The sequence below is a fragment of the Canis aureus genome, chromosome 22 (genome assembly GCF_053574225.1).
Source record: "Canis aureus isolate CA01 chromosome 22, VMU_Caureus_v.1.0, whole genome shotgun sequence".
Classification (NCBI taxonomy): Eukaryota; Metazoa; Chordata; class Mammalia; order Carnivora; family Canidae; genus Canis; species Canis aureus.
In genome coordinates this window covers 23,091,671-23,107,441 of record NC_135632.1, presented here as the reverse complement: position 1 = coordinate 23,107,441, position 15,771 = coordinate 23,091,671, and the positions used below count along the sequence as shown (strand labels likewise).

The 15,771-nt window shown below is 37.1% G+C and overlaps 1 protein-coding gene across 1 annotated transcript in view; it reads right to left on the bottom strand.

Moving 5' to 3' along the window:
• Positions 1 to 15,771, bottom strand: part of ACAD11 (acyl-CoA dehydrogenase family member 11) — a 109,526-nt gene that overhangs the window by 23,486 nt on the left and 70,269 nt on the right. The window contains exons 14-15 of the mRNA XM_077865169.1: positions 1,085 to 1,151; positions 199 to 284 (exon numbers count right to left, since the gene is read on the bottom strand). Coding sequence (XP_077721295.1) covers positions 199 to 284; positions 1,085 to 1,151 — 153 coding nt within the window. The remainder of the gene's footprint in view (positions 1 to 198; positions 285 to 1,084; positions 1,152 to 15,771) is intronic.

Below are 15,771 nucleotides of genomic sequence, written 5' to 3'. Positions count from 1 at the left end.
TAGCTGCTCAACCGCTGAGCTACCCAGGCATCCCTTTATTCTGAATTCTACTGGCATTTATGTTAAAACCGTTGTCAGCACCAAAGGATTTCTAAGAATATATCTACTGCATTATAATGCTATCTGTTTCCTTCAGTATTACTGCATATCTCAGTGATCCTGCTTGCTAATGCACACTTCTGTTGTTTGAGTACTTACCTATGTAGCCAAAAACTGACAAAGGCCTTATTATTTCTACACCAGGTGTGTTGACAGGAACAAGAACCATGCTGTGTTGTTTGTATCTGGTTAAAGAAAAACAGATGTTAGGAAAAGTGTGCTAAGTGGAAAAATAAAACAGCTGTTAGACGGAGTTGCAATTGTCCTTTTTCGGTTGTTATTATGTACATGCAAGCAATGATGTCTGGAATGGGAATTGTGTGGAAGACATACATCAAGCACAGTTGGATGTAGGCTGTGATCTGGAACAGTAATAATGATATGAAAATCAATTAAAGTTACTTGATTGAAGCTTCTCATTGTTCAGCAATGGAAACTGGGAACTGATAATATCAAATGTTGCAAGACTATACTGTCTTTGATCTATAGTCTAATCACATAATTATTTACAGATCATTCTGAAAATTTTTATGTCCTATAATCTGATCCAAACAGCTTTGAGGATTCAGCAACACTTTTTAATACAGGAAATTCCACAGTGAAGAACATATAGCAACTCCCTAAAATGTTTCTTAAATAAATCTTATAGTAAAATAACTATGAAACACAAATGTGACATTAATCTCATACTTTATATTATTATAATCTATAAGTTCAACTGGTGCATTTTTTAAAAGAAATTTCTTTAGAGAGGGGTGGAAGAAGCAGAGGGAAAAGAATCTTAAGCAGGCTCCATGCCCAACACAGGGCTCAGTCTCATAACCCTGAAATCATGATCTGGGCTGAAATCAAGAGTCAGACACTTAACTGACTGAGGCACCCAGGCACCCAAACCAAATGGTGCATTTTAGGTAAATTACATGGGTAGAAAGAAAGGGTGATTTTTATTCCTAATTAGATTTCTCAATCACAATTATTTTATTACCTGGTTGCAGAGGCATTTTTAGTTCTTCCCAAAACAATTGCAATTGTGCACTTTGGATTTCCAGCTCCTAAAACCAGGGAGAAAATGAGAATACACCATAAAAAGAAATTTTGAGTCTGACATTTCACCCTAAAAGTTCTAATCCTTCTAAGTTTATTTTGAAAAAAAAAAAAAAAGGAAGAAAACCCTTGACTCATTAAAAAATGCTTATGTACAAAGCTGTACATCACCCAAGAAAAATGACCATGCAGAGCCAAGAGTGGATTCCATTAATGACAGCTGCTGCACAAAAAGAACCAGAAGTCGAAGCCATGAAACACTACAACCCTTAAGACAAATTACGGCTCTCCCATTCATACTATTTTGGCATGTTAGAAAAGTGGTAAAATTCCTTTAGTGTATTTCCTCCTGCTTAGATCTCCTATTTTCTGACATATGAACAACAAGGTATTAACACTCACATGGTATTAACTACCCAGTCAGTGGCTGAGAAAGACCTCATTTCCCCCACCATGGAGTTGGGGGAAGGTAAGCTGGTCTGAGGATCTTAGTACCCATCCTGACTATACCATTTGGGCTTGACATACTAGAGCCGCTGAGGATGGTTTACTTGGGCTTGTCCACATATATACCTCTCTGATTCTGATGTCAGTAAGCCTAGGTTCTCTTTTGTTTTTTATTTATTAAAGGTTAGAAATTTGAAATACAAAGTTCTTTCAATTTTAATGCAAACTTTAATTTGATTATATAGTTCAGAGCTCTATAGTAGTTCCCCAAAGAGGCCTTCTTACAAAAACTACATTTCTTTTTCACCAGGTAAGTCTAAGCTTCTGGTCCCTCAGGGAAAATCCCATTTAACTGGCTTTCTAATTACAAAGCCACATACCACAGGGGCAGACTAATTTAAAAACATCTGTAGAGAGCCTTAAACAAATTATCAGATTCTTTTTTCTTTTTTTCTCTTAAAGATTTTATTTATTTATTTATGAGAGACACACACAGAGAGGCAGAGACACAGGCAGAGAGAGAAGCAGGCTCCCCAAGGGGAGCCTGATACGGAACTTAATCCCAGGACCCCAGGATCATGACCTGAGCCAAAGGCAGATGCTCAACCACTGAGCCACCCATGTGCCTGTTTTTTCTAACTTCATATAAAAAATGGTTTCAAGAGATCTGAAATCATATGAACATTCAATGAGAAATGTTGAGAATTATGTCAAGTACAGTATTGCCACCTTATCCACAAGGGACATGTTCTAAGATCCCCAATGGAGGCCTGAAACTTTAATAGGACCAAACCCTATATATACTGCTTTTTCCTATACATAGACACCTATGATAAAGTTTAATTTATAAATTAGACATAGTAAGAGATTAACAACAACCAATAATAAAATAGAACTGTAACATTATACTGTAATAAAAGGTTGTCAATGTTGTTGATTAGGCAAGAAATAGAGACCAAGGCCAACAGATAAAGAAACAGAAGGATAAAAGTCAAGAGTAAAGTCAGAGCGAAGGGAAACTCCAGGACTCCCATTTGAAATTTTAAAATTCCTTACAATTGAATAGAAGAAACAAATGAAACAGAATGTATAGTTATGGCTCTTATGTTTTTGGTCTGAGGAGATCCTGAATAAGCAAAAAACCATACTATAGAAACCAATCTAGAATTTGCTAGAGTTCAGAATGGAAACGGAATTGGTAGCTTATTTATTTATTTAGAAAGTATGCACATGAGGTAGGGGAGGGACAGAGGAAGAAGGAGAGAGAAGGTTCCAAGCAGACATCACAATGAGTGAGGAGCCTGACTTGGGTCTCAATCCCTTGACCCTGAGATCATGACCTGAGCTGAAATCAAAAGTGGGATGCTCAACTGACTGGACAACTCAGGTGCCCCTTGGTAGCTTTTCTCAAAACAACTTGGAGAAATTCAAGATTGTAGAAACTTGTTTGTCCCCCATTACTCCTGAGATTCCATTGAAATAAATGTATAAAAGTACAATAAAGGCATAACCATAACAGAAAAGGAAGTAAAGAAGGTGAGGCACAGGATTAGGGGTGTTGGTGGTCACCAACGGATGAAAGATTTCAATAAATATCTAGGAAACAGATAAGGCAAATTGATCAATGAAATGAACAGAGAAGTCAGAGTCTGGAAAATGATGTAAGAAACTACAAAGGGAGAGGGTTCTGGCCTCAGAGTCAGAAGGTATAATTGAGAAGTAAGGTGACCAAAGGTGAATTAATTCAAGATTTACAGGTGGACAGATATATTAGCTGGCAATCCTATAGGCAGGTATATGATACTTAGCCTGAAGGAGAAGTATGTAGTATTTTACAAAACAACAACAACAACAACAACAAAAAAAACCCAAAAAACTGAATAAACTTATTCTGAGACTTGGGAGGATGTAACTTGGAAACTAGCTTCCCATCAGTGACTCTAAACTGAATCCCAGTCCTCCTCCACAAAAGGTTTCTTTATAAAATTCTCATCTAGGAGAGGAACATGGCTGGAAAAGAGCCCTGTAAAATGCTCTGCCATTTACCCTTCCTTTTCATCTTAAAGTATGAGCAGAAAACCAAGGATCTGTAGTATGTGAAGAGAGACTGCAGCATTAAAGAGAATGACCAAAATAAATAAACTATAAAACTGACCATAGAGGAACAAAAAACAAGAAACAGACAGAACCTAAGCAAAGCAAAACAAAACAAAACGAGCTAAAGCAAACAACAAAAACTCTGGTTGATGTAATTGGAGAGATTCATATATATTGCAACCAGAAAACCAGAAAAGAATGTTACGAAACAGGAACAACCAGAGGACAAGAAAATAAAAACTCTTAGAGATTAACATATGATTGCTAAAGCATAAAGTTCAATAGAAGCACTAAAAATCAAATCAAGAAAATTTTTGATAAGCAGAAGAAAAAGAGGTCAAGGGCAGCCCGGGTGGCTCAGTGGTTTAGCGCTGCTGTTAGCCCAGGGCCTGATCCTGGAGACCCAGGATCGAGTCCCATGTCAGGCTCCCTGCATGGAGCCTGCTTCTCCCTCTGCCTGTGTCTCTGCCTCCCTCTCTCTGTGTGTCTCTCATGAATAAATAAATAAAATCTTAAAAAAAAATAAAAGGGCCATTGACTGGCAGGAAGAATCTATCTCTAGCTACATGTTTGTGACATTTCAAAACATAAGCAATAAAGAGAAAATCCTAAAGGAAAAAAGAAAAAAAACAAGCCACCTCTAAAGGAATGAGGATTAGACTTGCATCATCAGGGATGCTAGATAAAGAATTCAATCTAGCATTCTTTTTTTTTTTTAAATACAGGTGTCAGCAGGGTTGGTTCTTTTTTTAAAAAAAAATTATTTATTTATGATAGTCACACACAGAGAGAGAGAGAGAGAGGCAGAGACACAGGCTGAGGGAGAAGCAGGCTCCATGCACTGGGAGCCCATTGTGGGATTCGATCCCGGGTCTCCAGGATTGCACCCTGGGCCAAAGGCAGGCGCTAAGCCACTGCGCCACCCAGGGATCCCTCAATCTAGCATTCTATACCAATCATAGCATCAATCTCTGTGAAGGTAAAATAAATACCTACCTATTCAGACACACAAGATCTCAGATAAATTTATTTACTTATGCATCTTTCCTCCAAAAGTTAAGAATGTACTCAAGCAAAATAAGGAAGTAAATGAAAAAAAAAAAAAGAAGTCTTGGATCCAAAAGATAGTCAATTCCAGGAAAGCAATATATGGAAATCCCAGGATAATTGTACTGATATGCCTAAAAGATAATCAGTTCAGATTGCAATAGGAAGAATAAAGACTAAAAGAAAGGTCTCCAGAAAAAGGAAAATTCAATAGAATTACAGGTATAACTTAAAGATATATAGGTGTATATGTAAGGGGGAGGAAATATGATACAAATAAATAATGCATTGAAAAAAAATGAAAATTAGAAATTATAGGAAAATAATTTTTAAATATACAAGCGAACCATGATCCAAATATAAAGCCAACTAGAATATGGTATGAATTTAAGTAATATATAGAGCATAAGAAAAGCTATTCTAATTGACTTTGATGCTAGAAACAGTCTTCTTAGAATGGCCAAGGTGATATTATACAGCAGCTATTAGAGGACATGAAATATAATATACTACTTAGGCCACCACTGAACAATATCTACACAGTCCTATAAGACAAGTACTTTGTATTGGTTTTCAATGTTTAGAGTCAACTTGTGGTCAATCATGATTTCACAAAACAGAATGTAAATGTTAGTAATCTTGACAATGTAAAAGTAGAAGCTATTGCTGATGTAAGGTACAATACGGAAGGAGGAGATAAAAGGTAGAGAAAGTGATATGAGTATTCATATTCTTACATTATAAATAAAATTAATCTTGAAGAGATTCTGTCAAATGAGATTGTAGAGGACAGATTTAGAGATCATTTCAAAGTTTAAAAAGTCATCAATCAAAAATTTAAAACAATAAATATCTAATTAGGAAAATGCAGAGTTATGGTACAAATGCGTGAAATCATTATTCATATAGGGGGAGGTCAGTGGAGGAATAAATGAATAAATTAGGAGAGAGAAAAAAGCATTTTACCTAAGATTAGAGTAGAAACCAGAGAACTAAAAATAGAAAATGTTAGAAGAGTTTCTTCTAGGGTATGACTTTGGCGTGTGGAGGGATGGGAAACAGTATGCTCTTAAATATTTTCTGATTTGTTGACACTTTTTTTTTTTTTTAATTTTTATTTATTCATGATAGGCACACAGTGAGAGAGAGAGAGGCAGAGACACAGGCAGAGGGAGAAGCAGGCTCCATGCACCGGGAGCCTGACGTGGGATTTGATCCCGGATCTCCAGGATTGCGCCCTGGGCCAAAGGCAGGCGCCAAACCGCTGCGCCACACAGGGATCCCTTGTTGACACTTCTAATTGCCACTTCTACTACTACTACTTTTTTAAAAAAGAATTTGTGAGAGACTGCATGTAAGTGGGGGGAGGGGCAAAGGGGAAGGGAGAGGAAGAGAATCTCAAGAAGGCTCCACACTCAGTGTGGGGCTCAGTGTGGGGTTTGATCTCATGACCCTGAGACTATGATCTGAACCGAAACCAAACTGACTGAGCCACTCATGCCCCACTAGTACTACTTTTAAAAACATTTTTAAGAACTACCCTACCATCCTGTAACAAATCTGTAGGTCTCCGTTAGAAGGAGATTAAGAGGGATACTTGGGTGGCATCTGCCTTTGACTCAGGTCGTGATCTTGGAGTCCTGGGATCGAGTCTCACATTAGGCTCCCTGCAGGGAGCTTGCTTCTCCCTCTGCCTAAGTCTCTGCCTCTCTCTGTGCCTCTCATGAATAATTTTTTTAAAGGAGACTAAGAGACCTGATGAGTAAACAGTAGTATGTTTTTTTCCTGTTTCCTTATCTTCTTTTAATCTGAACATTATTAAATCTGCCAGCCGTGGAGGAGCCACTGCCAAATATAAGGTGGGGCATTTCCCCACTTCTATATACAGAAATCCTATATACATGCTCTGCATTATAAAATGCTCAAATTGATAAAAATACTAACAATAGATTTCATCTGGGGAAGGGAGGGAAGGAGGTGGAAGGAATTTTAGTGTAACTAAAATGAGTGACTGTTCATCTCTAGGCTGGTAGATCTTAAACAGATTTAGAGCTTGACTCATGACAGTGCTTTCTCCATGCAAAAGAAAAGATCAAAACATACAATCATACATACATACTCTGGCATTCCCCTTCTGCTTGGCTTTATTGCACTTTGCAGATACTCTGTTGTTTTGTTTTGTTTTTGCTTTTTAGAGATTGAAGGCTAGTGGCAACCATGCATAAAGCAAGTCTATCAGCACCATTTTTCCAACAGCATTTGCTCACCTCCTGTCTCTGTGTCACATTTTGGTAATTCTTGCAGAATTCCAAACTTGTTGATTATTATTCTGTTTGTTATGTTAGTCTGTGACCTTTGATGTTACTGTTGTAATTATTTTCAGGCACCAAGAACTGCACCCATACAAAACTGCAAACTCAATCCATAAATGTTATGTACATTCTGACTTCTCCATCAGCTGGATGTTCCCCATCACTCTCCCTCTCCTCAGGCTCCCCTATTCCTAGAGATACAACTATATTGAATTTAGGCCAATTAATAACCCTACAATGGTCTCTAAGTGTTCAAGTGAAAGAAGAGTCATAGGTCTCTCACTTTACATCAAATGCTTTTAGAAATGATTAAATTTAGTGAGGAAGGCATGTCAAAAGCTGATAGGCTTAATGCTAGGCTTCTTGCACCAGTTAGCCAAACTGTTAATGCAAAGGAGAAGTTCTTAAAGGAAATTAAAAGTTCTACTACAGTGAACACACAAATGATAAGGTAGCAAAATAGCCTTATGGCCGACATGGAGAAGGTTTGAGTGGTCTGGATAGAAGATCAAACCAGCCACAACATTCCCTCCTCAAGCCAAAGTAAAATACCGAGCTAAGCCCTAATTCTCTTCAATTCTATGAAGGCTGAGAGAGGTTAGGAAGCTGCAGAAGCAAAGTTTGATGCCAGAGCACCTGAGTGGCTCAGTTGGTAAGGCAGCTGCCTTCAGCTCAGGTCATGATCCCAGGGTCTTGGGGTCAAGCTCTATTTCGGGCTCTCTGTTCAGCAGGGAGCCTGCCTCTCCCTCTCCCCCTGCCTGCCACTCCCCCTGCTTGTACTCCCCCTTTCCTTCTCTGTCAAATAAAATCAAGGAAGAAAGAAAGAAAGAAAGAAAAGAAAAGAAAAGAAAAGAAAAGAAAAGAAAAGAAAAGAAAAGAAAAGAAAAGAAAAGAAAAGAAAAGAAAAGAAAAGAAAAGAAAAGAAAAAAGAAAGAAAAAGAAAGAAAGAAAGAAAGAAAGAAAGAAAGAAAGAAAGAAAGAAAGAAAGAAAGGAAAGGAAAGGAAAGGAAAGGAAAGGAAAGGAAAGGAAAGGAAAGGAAAGGAAAGGAAAGAAAAGAAAAGAAAGAAAGAAGCTTGAAGCAACAGAGATTGGTTTAAGGGAAGGTTTAAGGGAGGTTTAAGGGAAGAAGCTGAAGCTGTCTCCATAACATCAAAGTACAAGGTAAAGGAGCAAGGGCTGATACAGAAATTATAGCAAGTGATCCAGAAGATCTGGATAGCTAAGATAGCTAATGAAGGTGGCTGAACTAAACAACAGATTCTCATTGTAGATGAAAACAACCCTCTTCTATTGGAAGAAGATGCCATTTAGGACTTTCATAACTAGAGAGAAATCAGTGTCTGGCTTCCATGCTTCAAAGACAGAGAGACTCTCTTGTTAGGGGCTGATGAAGCTGGTGACTATGAAGCCAATGCTCATTTACCATTTGGAAAATCCTAAGGCCCTTAAGAATTATGCTAAAGTTAATGTGCCTGTGCTCTATAAATGGAGCAGTGATGCCTGTATGACAGCACATCTGTTTGCAACATGGTTTACTGAATATTTTAAGCTCACTGTTCACACTTTCAGCAATATTACTGCTCATTGATGATGCACCTGGTCATCCAAGAGCTGTGAAAGAGATGTTGCTTTCATGCCTGCTAACACAACATCCATTCTGCAGCCCATGGATCAAGTCTTACCATTTAAGAAATACATTTTGTAAAGTTCTAGCTGCCATAGCTTTTGATTCCTCTGATAGATCTGGGCAAAGTAAACTGAAAACCTTCAGAAGAGGATTAACCATTCTAGATGCCATTAAGAACATTTGGGAATAATGGAAAGAGGTCAAAATATCGACATTAACAGGAGTTTGGAAGAAGTTGATTCTAGCACTCATGGATGACTTGGAGGGGCTCAAGACTTCAATAGGGGAAATAACAGCTGATGTGGTAGAAATCACAGAACTAGAAGTGAAGCCTTAAGAAGGAACTGACTGGCTGTGAGCTTATGATAAAACTAAGAGATGAGGACTTTCTTCTTATGGGTGAACAAAGAAAGTAGTGAAATGAAAATGCTGTGAACATTGTTCAAATGACAACAGAGGATTGAGAAGGTCACATAACCTTAGTTGGTAAAGCAACAGCAGGGTTTGAGAGCACTGACTCCAATTTTGAAAGAAGTTCTACTATAGGAAAAATGCTATCAAACAGCATCACATGCTATAGAGAAATTGTTCATGAAAGGAAGAGTCAACTAAGATAGCAACCTTCATTGTTGTCTCATTATGAGAAAATGCCCCAGTCACTCCAACCATGAGCAACCACCACCCTGATCAGTCAGCAGCCATCAACATTGAGGTAAGACCCTTCCAGCAAAAAGATTACAACTTGTTCAAGGCTCAGATAATGGTTAGCATTTCTTTGCAATAAAGTATTTTTTAATTGTATACTTTTTTTAGACATACTGCTATTACACACTCAATCGACTGCTGTATAGTGTAACCATAACTCATATTCACTGGGAAACCAAAAGATTCATTTGACTTGCATTACTGCAGTATTTTATTGCAGTAGTCTGGAATCAAAGCTACATCTCCAAAGCTATGCCTATAGGTGATTTTGTCTACAGCTAGAAAGGAAGGGAGAAGCTTTTTAGCTAATTGGAACAGGAAAAATTTTTAAAGAAACCTTAAATTGGCCACTAGATGCCACACTAATCAGGTAATAAACATATTAGGCAAGATTGTCTCTTATTTTTCCCCAAATATATGATTTATTGTCTGTATTTTGTATGAAATAAAGAGCAAAAGATAAAGAGCAAAACTATTTTCTTCACCCTCAGGGCTTTTGAAATATAATCATATTACTAAATCCAATTATTTCAAATAAAATATAAAGTTGTGATACTGAAAAGGAATGAATCTGTTTTTCACTAAAGGAAAAACACAAGCATTTTCAGAAATACAAGAGAAATGTAATGTTCAAATGAACACTTCGCAATACTTTGAAAAGTCTGCAGACAACAAAGGTCCTTGATTCAAATTAAACATACTTATTTTATATCAACCAATAATAACGGCATTTTAGTTTCTGGAACTTATACACACACACGGGCACAGAGAGATGAGAGACTTTATTTTATTTTATTTTTATTTATTATTATTTTTTAAATTTATGATAGGCACACAGTGAGAGAGAGAGAGAGGCAGAGACACAGGCAGAGGGAGAAGCAGGCTCCATGCACCGGGAGTCCAACGTGGGATCCGATCCCGGGTCTCCAGGATCACGCCCTGGGCCAAAGGCAGGCGCCAAACCGCTGCGCCACCCAGGGATCCCGAGAGACTTTATTTTAGAAAACAGTTTTAGGGGCAGCCCGGGTAGCTGAGCGGTTTAGTACCGCCTTCAGCCCAGGGCGTGATTCTGGAGACTGGGATTGAGTCCTACGTCAGGCTCCCTGCAGGGAGTCTGCTTCTCCCTCTGCTTCTCTCTCTGTGTCTCTCTCATGAATAAATGGATAAAATCTTAAAAAACAAAACAAAACAAAACAAAAAAAACAGTTTTAGGTTCACAGAAAATTGAGGGGAAGGTACAGAGATTTTCCATATACCACCCCCACATGTAACTCCTTGTTATCAACCTCCCCCATCAGGATGCTATATTTGTTACAACTGACAAACCTGTGCTGACACATCATAATTACCCCAAGTTCATGGTTTCTATTATAATTCACTCTTGATGTTGTATATTCTTTGGGTTTGGACAAATGTATAATGACATGGAGCCATCATCAGGATATCATAGAGTATTTTCAGTCCATCCAAAGTCCTCTATGCTCTACTTATTCATCCCTCACCACTCCCAATCCTTGGCAACCACTGATCTTTTGTCTCCATAGTTCTGCCTTTCAAGTGTCAAATAATTGAAACCATAACCTTTTCACTTAATAATGTGCATTTAAGGTTCCTCCATGTCTTTTTATGGCTTGATAGCTCATTTCTTTTTAACACTGAATAATATTTCATTATCTCTATGTTCTTTTAAACGGCAATCTCTCCTCTCTTCTGGAAATCCAACTACACATATTTTATGGCTTTTGATATTGTCCCACAGCTTCTTAAGACTCTGTTAATTTCTTTCCATATATTCTTCAAACTAGTTGATTCCTATGGTCTATCTCAAGTTCATTAAATTTTTCCTCTGTCATCACCATTATACCATTTAACCCCATTCAGTGAATTTTTTTCAGAGATTTTCCCTTTCATTTCTGATGTTTCCAATTGATTCCTCTTCATAGTTCTCTTCTGTATTTTCTTTTTATTTTTTCTTAACCTTATTGAGTAAATTTATAATGGCTGCCTTAAGTCCTTGTCTGATAATTTCAACATCTGAGTCATTTGGGAGTGGGCTTTCCCCTAGAAATGGGTCATGTTTTCCTGGCTCTTCATTTGGTAATTTTAAATTGTATTCTGGACACTGTGATTCTTTTGTTTTGAAGACTCTGGATTCTGTTACATCCCTTCAAAGCATGTTGATGATTTTCTTATTAGGCTCTTAACTTAGGCAGAGTCAAACTGCAGAGTCTGTCTCAGTTTAGGTGGGATGAGAGATCAAATTTTAGTTTAGTTCTTTTCATTTAGCTGCAAGGTGGTTTGAGTTGACTGCATGGTTTTATTCAGGAGTCAGCTAGAGACTCTGGCAAAGTTTTCAGGTAAAACCTGAGAGCTCTCCTTTTCTGGCTTTCTCCTCTCCTGGAATACCCACCCTATAACCTCATTTTTCAGTAGTGATGGCTGCCCCAAGCACTGTCTTCTGGTTCCTCTGGACACAAAGATCCGAGTTTTCTAGAGAAGTTTCAGCTTACTCAAACCACACAGTGTCCTCAAGCCAAAGCCTAAAAATGAAAAACTTCCTTTCTGCCTGTCTCACCTTCCAGATTTTGACTTGCTACAAAATCAGCCTACTTTGAGTCACTCCCTAGCATCTTCAGGTAGTTGGTTTTCTGATAGCTTTTTAGTTTTCATCTATGAGCTCAATCTTAGGTGCTAACTCCACCACACAAGAAATGAAGCTTCCTTAGAGTTCTGGCCTTTACACTTTGCCAAAACCAGGTTTTTGCATAACCAGTATGACAGTTTCTTATATATTCACATACCTATTATTAGTGTAGGCTAACGTTTTAGAAATGCAATGATCACCTCAAAATATGATAATATAAGGAGAATTAGAAATCTTAGCTCTGAAACTTTAAAACCAATAAAACCGAGAGTTTAAAATTCTAATCCCCTTGTTCTGTATTGTGAATTATACATGTAAACAAAAAATGTATTTAATATTAAAATGTAATTGTTTTAAAACAATTTGGGTTCTTTCAAATTTAACAGAATCTACTTTTCAATCAGTTCTGACAGGACTCTCTAGAAGGATGTTTTAGCAGCTACACCTGCTAAATTTTAATGAGAAAAGATCCCACTATTTACATATTTCAAAATTAAGTTAAAAAAAGTCTCAGATATTATACCATCAAGGTGAGTCTACTTGACTATCCTCACTTATTGAATCATGTTTGAATTTCCAAATTGTGTATCACTGTTTTTTAAGAGTGTGTCCTGATTTTTACAGGTGCTAATAGATGAAAAAATGCATTCCACTAATCTGAGGATCAACCTGAAGAACATTAGGATTATTCAGATATCAGATTATCTACATTGAATTATGGATCTTAATTTTAATTTCTTATCTGAAAATGCTGGGCTGAGGAATTAAAAAAAATTTTTTTTCAACTCTTGATTGGTCCTGGCTGTGCAATAATATGCGATTGTGCTTTGATTCTTAGTTAAAAATTAGAGAAAAACTTTTTTTTCCCCAGAGAAGCTCCCTTTCAATTTTTCAAGTGAGTATTTTTCTAGTTAAGAGTTTTTAAAGTTTTAGTTGTAGAAAGCTTTGAGGCCCACAGGCTGAAAGGGTCAGGCTGCTTGCTTCATAAAACTTACATTGTTTCCATGGTGGGTATACTTCAAAAATCAGATTAGGACACAATGGAACAATTTGGGGTTCATTTTCATTAGAGGTCTTTTATTTCTTTATTTTCTATCCTGGCAATCAAGGACATTTTTGATAAATTTTTAAAGGTCTTGTCGATTTTAAAATAAGATGGCCAGAAACTGAATTCTTTAAAAGCAAAATCTTTTCTATAATTTCCTAAACCTAGCTGAAAGCCCTCTTTTTTTAATACCCAGAATATATTTTTCTCTAGTATTTCCCAATAACATGTCTTGCCTTGCTCTATCAGGAAAAACTGTTCCCAGTTTTAAGTAAGAGCTTAATAGATTTCAGATATCAGGTAAATTTTGAAAAACTCAAGAAACAAGGCAAGTAATTCTTTCATTCTGCCTCACTCAATCTAATATGGAAAACAATTCAGAGTCTAAAGTATAAAACATTTTTTTAAAATATTTTATTTATTTAATTTGAGAGTGAGAAAACGAGCAGGGGAGAGAGGCAGAGGGAGAAGCAGACTCTCCACTGAGCCAGGAGACGGACGCTGGGCCCAATCCCAGGACCCAGAGATCATGAACTGAGCCCAAAGTAGCTGCTTAACCATCTGACACACAGGCATCCCTAAAAAATAAACTTATAGGGCAGCCCCGGTGGCGCAGCGGTTTAGCACCGCCTGAAGCCCCGGGCGTGATCTGGAGACCCTGGATCGAGTCCCACATCAGGCTCTCTACATGGAGCCTGCTTCTCCCTCTGCCTGTGTCTCTGCCTCTCTCTCTCTCTCTGCATCTCTATGAATAAAAAAATAAAAAATGTATTAAAAAAATAAACTTATAAACTGGCTCTCGTTTTGGGGTCATTAAGTAGAGGAAATAAGGGTGAGTACATAGGTTGTAAATTTTAAGATACTCTGACTTAGCCCCGATGTTTCAGAAAATGGGAAAAACCCCTCACAAATATATCATCTCAACCTAGCTACAAGAAGAATTTGGCAGGTGCAGCAGCTGAAACACATGCTTCTTCTAAATAGAGCTTTTGTTCTTTTTTATTATTTTCTTTTTAAGTAGGCTTCATGCTGGGCATGAACTCAGAACTCTGAGGTCAAGACCTGAGCTGAGATCAAGAATTGGACACTTAACCAACTGAGCCATCCAGGCACCCCTCTTTTTTTTATATCTTAATGAACAGGATACCAAATGTTGTAAATGAAATATATTAGAGGAAATCTGAATAGGCCAGAAAACATTTAAATATATCTGTTGTGGCACAGATCTTCATGAATGAAAACAGATGGCACAGATAAAATAATTTTGTTTTTGATTCAGACTCTGTGGTATTTCAAGCTGTTCAAGTGCCAGGATTAAGTCAGGCTGAAAATGACATCTCCTTGATATTTGCTGGTGAGTTTTAACTTTTTAGGCTCTTACAAGCCGTATGGTTATCAAACAAAACCATTCTCTAACACAGAGAAAAATGGCAAGTGGAGAAAAAAACATGACCATTGGGTACAGGTGTGGTACAACAAAGAAAGTAATGTAAACAGTATATAACATGAAGCACAGTTAGCCATCTACAAAGTCTAAGGCTATTTCTTCTACGAACATTGAATTTGAGGTGAAATAAACTTCAGTTGGTCTTAGCTTTACTACTACACTTACCTTCAATTCAAATTGGAATGAAAAACAATTATGAGGTAAGTACAATTTTACAATGAAATTTCTACTTAGTAAAAAAATGTTTATCATACAATCCTACAATTAAGAAAAAGCCCCAATCTAACGTGTTCTCTCGGAATATCTGTTATTTTTAATGGAGGAAACACCCTTTGAAATTCACTTACTCCACCTCTAGAAAGGTTTGTACAGGGACGTCTGGGTGGCTCAGTGGTTGGGCATCAGCCTTTGGCTCAGGGCATGATCCTAGGATTCAGGACTGAGTCCTGCATCTGACTACCTGCATGAAGCCCGCTTCTCCCTCTGCCTGTGTCTCTACCTCTCTCTCTGGGTATGTGTCTCTCATGAATAAATAAATGAAATCTTAAAAAATAATAATAAAAAAAACAAAGGTTTACTTATGAAATCTGTCTGGATGGGAAAAAAATTTTAAACCTTATGATAAATTAAATTTCTTAAATTAAAAGAAAGAGATCAGTTGATTTGTCTATGTAAAACTACTGCACATTAAAAAAAGCAAAATTAGAACCCCTCCAAAAAAACTTATTGGGGGAAAATATTTCATATATGGCCCACAAGAGGATGGGAAGAGTACCAAATCTGTTACAAGTCATTTAGAAAGCAAAGTGGTAGACAAATAACACATTCTATTGGCAAAGTTCCATGGAAACAGACACTTCCATTATTGATGGGTATACAAATAATATCCCTTGGTAGTAAAACTTGGCAATATCCATCAAAATTACAGATCCAATTATTCTTTGATCCATCAATCCAACTTCTGGGCTTTATCCTACAGATGTACTGTTCCAGAATGAAAACTGCAGTAGTACTGTTTATACTTGCAAAGCACTGGACATAAAGCAATAGCCACCAATAGATTATTTAAATAATATACTCTGCTGTGTCCATATAATGGAACCTTTCCAAACAAACAAACAAACAAACAAACAAACAAACAAACAAACAAACAAGGAACCTTTCTATGCACTTATCTGAAAGAACTCTACAATTATTCTATACTGTGAATAGTAAGAACATTATCTTTTGTGTAATAAAGAGACAATTACACATGA